General features: G+C 43.5%; 1 protein-coding gene across 1 annotated transcript; it reads right to left on the bottom strand.

The window, feature by feature from the left end:
• Positions 1 to 3,991: 3,991 nt before the first annotated feature.
• On the bottom strand, positions 3,992 to 5,733 carry LOC129099094 (myoblast determination protein 1 homolog). Its single transcript, XM_054608265.1, has 3 exons — positions 5,137 to 5,733; positions 4,304 to 4,373; positions 3,992 to 4,185 (listed from the first exon to the last, which is right to left on the bottom strand). The coding sequence occupies exons 1-3, from the start codon at positions 5,731 to 5,733 to the stop codon at positions 3,992 to 3,994; spliced, it is 861 nt and encodes a 286-aa protein (XP_054464240.1).
• Between the last annotated feature and the right edge of the window lie 898 nt (positions 5,734 to 6,631).

Genomic DNA, 6,631 nt, shown 5'->3' with positions numbered 1-6,631 from the left:
ATGCACAACAGTAACATTAAATGAAGTATGAAGGAGTTTGTGGGTTGAGGTTAATCACGGTGGATTATAACGTTATCATGATGTGTTCAAATGTAATCCTGTCAAATATTACAATCTTTAATAAATACAGACTGAGATGTTTTCAGAGGGGTCAAGATAACTGCGACATAAAGGTTGTGAGGACTGGTGATACTGGGAGAGAGAGGACTGGTTATACTGGGAGAGAGAGGCAGAGAGGACTGGTTATACTGGGAGAGAGAGGCCCAGAGGACTGGCTATACTGGGAGAGAGAGGCAGAGAGGACTGGTTATACTGGGAGAGGGGAGAGAGGACTGGTTATACTGGGAGAGAGAGGCAGAGAGGACTGGTTATACTGGGAGAGAGAGGCCGAGTGGACTGGTTATATACTGGGAGAGAGAGAGGCAGAGAGGACTGGTTATACTGGGAGAGAGAGGACTGGTTATACTGGGAGAGAGAGGCAGAGAGGACTGTTATACTGGGACAGAGAGGCTGAGTGGACTGGTAATACTGGGAGAGAGAGGCAGAGAGGACTGGTTATACTGGGAGAGAGAGGCCCAGAGGACTGGTTATATACTGGGAGAGAGAGGCAGAGAGGACTGGTTATACTGGGAGAGAGAGGCTGAGTGGACTGGTTATATACTGGGAGAGAGAGGCAGAGAGGACTGGTTATACTGGGAGAGAGAGGACTGGTTATACTGGGAGAGAGAGGCAGAGTGGACTGGTTATACTGGGAGAGAGAGGACTGGTTATACTGGGAGAGAGAGGACTGGTTATACTGGGAGAGAGAGGCCCAGAGGACTGGTTATACTGGGAGAGAGAGGCAGAGAGGACTGGTTATACTGGGAGAGAGAGGCAGAGAGGGCTGGTTATACTGGGAGAGAGAGGCCCAGAGGACTGGTTATACTGGGAGAGAGAGGCAGAGAGGACTGGTTATACTGGGAGAGAGAGGACTGGTTATACTGGGAGAGAGAGGCAGAGAGGACTGGTTATACTGGGACAGAGAGGCTGAGTGGACTGGTTATATACTGGGAGAGAGAGAGGCTGGGAGAGAGAGAGGACTGGTTATACTGGGGAGAGAGAGGACTGGTTATACTGGGAGAGAGAGGCAGAGAGGACTGGTTATACTGGGACAGAGAGGCTGAGTGGACTGGTAATACTGGGAGAGAGAGGCAGAGAGGACTGGTTATACTGGGGGAGAGAGAGGCCCAGAGGACTGTTATACTGGGAGAGAGATATACTGGGAGAGAGAGGCAGAGAGGACTGGTTATACTGGGGGAGAGAGGCCGAGTGGACTGGTTATATACTGGGAGAGAGAGGCAGAGAGGACTGGTTATACTGGGAGAGAGAGGACTGGTTATACTGGGAGAGAGAGGCAGAGTGGACTGGTTATACTGGGAGAGAGAGGACTGGTTATACTGGGAGAGAGAGGACTGGTTATACTGGGAGAGAGAGGCCCAGAGGACTTGTTATACTGGGAGAGAGAGGCAGAGAGGACTGGTTATACTGGGAGAGAGAGGCAGAGAGGACTGGTTATACTGGGAGAGAGAGGCAGAGAGGACTGGTTATACTGGGAGAGAGAGGCAGAGAGGACTGGTTATACTGGGAGAGAGAGGCAGAGTGGACTGGTTATACTGGGAGTGAGGCTGAGTGGACTGGTTATACTGGGAGAGAGAGGCTGAGAGGACTGGATATACTGGGAGAGAGAGGCTGAGAGGACTGGTTATACTGGGAGAGAGAGAGGACTGGTTATACTGGGAGAGAGAGGCTGAGTGGACTGGTTATACTGGGATGGAGAGGCTGAGTGGACTGGTTATACTGGGAGAGAGAGGCAGAGAGGACTAGTTATACTGGGAGTGAGAGGCAGAGAGGACTGGTTATACTGGGAGAGAGAGGCAGAGTGGACTGGTGATACTGGGAGAGAGAGGCTGAGTGGACTGGTTATACTGGGAGAGAGAGGCAGAGAGGACTGGTTATATACTGGGACAGAGAGGCAGAGAGGACTGGTTATACTGGGAGAGAGAGGCAGAGTGGACTGGTGATACTGGGAGAGAGAGGCTGAGTGGACTGGTTATACTGGGAGTGAGAGGCTGAGTGGACTGGTTATACTGGGAGAGAGAGGCAGAGTGGACTGGATTTATTGTGCTTTTGGAATGAGCGAGTGGAGGAGTTGAACTTGGATCAGGTGGAGGAGGTGAACTTGGATCAGGTGGAGGAGGTGAACTTGGATCAGGTGGAGGAGGTGAACTTGGATCAGGTGGAGGAGGTGAACTTGGATCAGGTGGAGGAGGTGAACTTGGATCAGGTGGAGGAGGTGACCTTGGATCAGGTGGAGGAGGACTTCACTCACAGAATGAGGTCAGACTGGTGAGAACAACAACAAACCAACTGTGATGTTTGAGATTTGTCGTCTTTTCTGCCTCAGTCCTGTGTCGCTCCACAGAGGAAGGCTGTAGCTGATCATCACTTATTCTAACTGGCTGCAAATGTCTGTCTATGGAAAAGGAAGTTATAGTTGGTTTGTAAATGAGGCCTATTTGGTGTTTTTCAACTTACATATATGTTAATGCGCTTCATTTAGAAATTTAAGGTGGACTGGGTATTTTTACATTTTTAAAACAGTACTTTTAGGTCTTTTGCTGACCTAGTTTTTACTTTTTATCTAAGCACATTTTTACTTAAGCTCCAGTAAAATACCTTTAAAGTAACTTTAACTTGAGTAAAATATAATTTTACTCTTTCTATCACTGGTAATCATTTTTGGGTAAAATACTCATAAATCAAACTCAAACAGCCTGGATTCTAAATGAACATTTGCATCTGAACATCAATTTTTCATCAGAAATGTAGAAATGTTTTTTTTTACCTAGTAAGTCACTTACTAGCTTTCAGCTGCATCTCACTGCCTTCTTCATGGGGTTTGCTCAAAAAATAATGACATCTGCGTACACACAACAAGTTATGAAGACAAATCAGAAACTATTAGAGTTAATTTTGGAACAATCTATTAAAGTGATGAATTTGATTTAACTGATTTTCAGTTTAAATGTCACCGTAAAATATCCTTCAAAGTCACTTAAGTTCCACATAGTTGAAATTTTTTTGTATATCTTGGCCACATAATGTGATGAGTGAAATAATCAAACTTATCAATATATTCATATAATTTGTTTTTGCACCACCACAAATGAGAATATTCTTTTGTAAAATCATTTTTCACACATTTGCCAAATTTGGCATCAGAATCCACCATACGATTTAAGTTATCTTACTGTAAAGCTGCCTTAATCAATTAATTATATTAACTGGATTAAATGTGTATCTGAAGGAGCTCGATCATAGAGACAAACTTTATCGTTCGTCTTTCAGAGTGTTCTGGTTTTTGAACAACTTTACTTTTTTAGTTCAGTTAATATTGTACTTAAATAAACGTTAGCTGCATAAGATGTTTGGAACAAAGCATGAAAAGATCTATAAGTTTAAAAAAAAACTCATGAGCAGTTGATTCTCTTGAAGATGAAGCATTTCATTTTATAATAGAAGTTCTATCAATAAAATATCAGAGAAAGCCATCGATAGATTCTACTGAATATAAATATTTATTTATTAAAATGCCATTCACTCATAAATAATATATAGAAACATCTGACACAACAATCGCAGCATCCTTTGTGTGTGTGTGTGTGTGTGTGTGTGTGTGTGTGTGTGTGTGTGTGTGTGTGTGTGTGTGTGTGTGTGTGTGTACAAACAGCTCTTATTTACACATTTACAAAATGGTCCTCAGTTATCATTTCTGCAGCAGAAATCAGTCGTGAAAATATCCTTTTTCTTTCTCCGATGAGATAATAAAACATCTCAGCAGCATTCAGTTTGTTCAGGAGGCTGAAAACTGAAGAAACTGGACTCAAATTTCAGGAAAATAAAGTTTGTCTTTGGTGTTTTTGTGGAATATGAGTCCTGAGATCTGTCCGGTTCAGAGCGGCTCGTAGATGCTGTTTGGTTCAGCAGAGGAACTGGATCCTGCAGGGCTGCTCTGAGGCGATCCGGGGCCTCGGGGCACCACGCTGTCCCCCGGGGGGGCCACAGCTGGATTGGTGCTGATCCGCTCCACGATGCTGGACAAACAGGCCAAACTGGAAACCAGCGACGGTTTACTGCTGCTGGAATCTGTAGAGAGAGACACGGGCAACATTAGTTTATGCGCGGTTGAATAAAATGTTTTAAGTTATTGTTATTATTAATTTTATTAGAAACATGTCACATTAGGAATGAACATGAAACTGACCGTCGGTGTGTCTGCAGTACGAACTGTTGCTGTTCTCACTTCTGGAGGAACACGGGGAGATGAAATCCATCTGAAAACAGATCAATACAGTCAGATAACTAAACACTCATGATCAGTTAATTAACAACATAGATGATGAAAGTCAAATATAACTTTCATTATGATTTATGTTTAAAAACAGGTCCATTTTTGAGCTTTGTATGTATTTTCTTATCACTTAAAAAGGCAACTTATCAGGGAGTTTATTTTTTTGTTGGGATTTTAACTTGTTTTCATAACAAGAGAAGTTCAGTCTGAAATATAATCAGTTTTAATCACATCTGTGTGACTTTTCATGCAGCTAATTTCTACTCTTCATTCTATATTTTAGCATGAAATTAGCATTTTTTTAAATAAAGAAAAAAGGATCAATTTCGCTACTGTAGGAAACATACCTATATAAATACTGTTTAACAAACCAAAAACAAAATAAAGGACAAAATATATTTCACATTAAAATAATAAATTAATTAAATAACTTTAATTAAAAAACAAATTATGAAAAATGAAATGTTGCTGCATTTTAGCTAATCTGATCATGCATTTATTTCCACATTCTCTTTTAAAAAATGTTTTATAAAATAAAAATAATAAAAGTTTTATTACTCGACAGCTGACTATTTAAAATGTGGAAGAGGATCAAATGTCTTGTTTTAGTGCAAAACATTGAAAAGATTTTGGCCTAAAATGTGATTTTAAATTTGACATATTAAAAAACACTGTGTCCAAAAATAAAAAATTCCAAACATTTCCTGAAGCAACACATGAACCCCTCAGCTGTTCCTGGGACTCACCGTGCCGTCGGAGCAGTTGGAGCAGTTGGATCGGGGGCTGGAGGTGTCCGAGTCCACGCCGTAGTGCTCCAGCGGCGGGTAGAAGTTGTCGTCCCGTCCTCCCCTCAGCAGCGTCTGCAGGGACTCGATGTAGCTGATGGCGTTCCGCAGGATCTCCACTTTGGGCAGCCGCTGGTTGGGATTGGCCGCCGTGCAGCGCTTCAGGGTCTCGAAGGCGTCGTTGACCTTCCCGAGACGCCGCCGCTCACGCATCGTGGCCGCTTTCCTCCGGTCCTCGCTGGACGTCTTCCTCTTGCAGGCCTTGCACGCCCAAAGCAGGCAGCGCCCCGTCTGGTGGAGGCCTCCCGGGGCCCTCACATGCCCGTCGTCCTCCTCCTCCTCCTCCTCCTCTTCCTCTTCCTCGTCCTCCTCCTCTGCGATGGGGACGTGGTGGTGGTGGTGATGATGATGAAGATGGTCCTCTGGTTTGAGAAGGCCGGCGTGCAGCAGCCGGGTGTCCAGGTCGTCAAAAAAGTTCATGTCGCCCGTGCTGAAGCAGGGGTCATCGTAGAGGTCATCGGCCGAGGAGAGAGGGAAGGAAAGGTCGGACAGATCCATCGGGGAGTCTGAAGAACAAGAAGAAGAGGAAAAGTTCCCAGAAAAGTTTCTCAAGAGAGAGAGAGAGAGAGAGAGAGAGAGCAGAAGGTGTCTCCTGTCAGCTGAGAGTGATTAAAGGGACAGTCTGTGTAACTTCAGCTCCCTCGGCCTGGTCGGCCTTTATATAGGAGTCATGTGTGGGAGGGGCTGTGGTGTCAGTGACCAATGATCGGAGGGGTGGGTGTGTGTGTGTGTGTGTGTGTGTGTGTGTGTGTGTGTGTGTGTGTGTGTGTGTGTGTGTGTGTGTGTGTGTGTGTGTGTAGGCGGGTGTCACTGAGGTGCAACAAAAAGGAAGCAATGAAAGAGTCCATCTTAACAAATCATTCAGTCTTCTGATGTTTACAGATAAATATAAAAACTAGAACGACTCTTTGAGATTCAGTCACTGGATTCTGTTAATCAAAACTTAAAGATGTTCATTATTTTTATATATATATATATTTTTTTTTTTATTGGTGAAGCAATGTGACAACAACAAAAAAACAGCAACACATAAAAGTGACATAAACATGGAATACAGACTTAAAAAAAAAAAATAGACATTCAGACAGTAACAGAGCAGTTACGGTGACGTAGGAAGTGAAATGATAAGATTCAGTGAGTATATATAGGGTGTGTGTGTGGATGTTTGAGGCAGAAAAAGTATAAGTCCCAGTAGTCTATGAGATGTGTGGCGGAGAGACAAAAGATGTAGTGGAATTGTTGCAGTGGTGATTAGTAAGTAAAGATGTTCATTCTGCTACATGAAACAACTTGATGGACACTTTTTCTGTAGTCAAAAGTGAACTTTTCGTCACAGTTTAAAGTGATTTTTCAACCTTCATCTCTCCCTGATTGGCGTACGAATGACATGATAATT

The sequence above is a fragment of the Anoplopoma fimbria genome, chromosome 2, assembly GCF_027596085.1.
Source record: "Anoplopoma fimbria isolate UVic2021 breed Golden Eagle Sablefish chromosome 2, Afim_UVic_2022, whole genome shotgun sequence".
Taxonomy (NCBI): domain Eukaryota; kingdom Metazoa; phylum Chordata; class Actinopteri; order Perciformes; family Anoplopomatidae; genus Anoplopoma; species Anoplopoma fimbria.
Note: the sequence above shows the minus strand (reverse complement) of the source record. Positions and strands in the feature narration are given on the sequence as shown.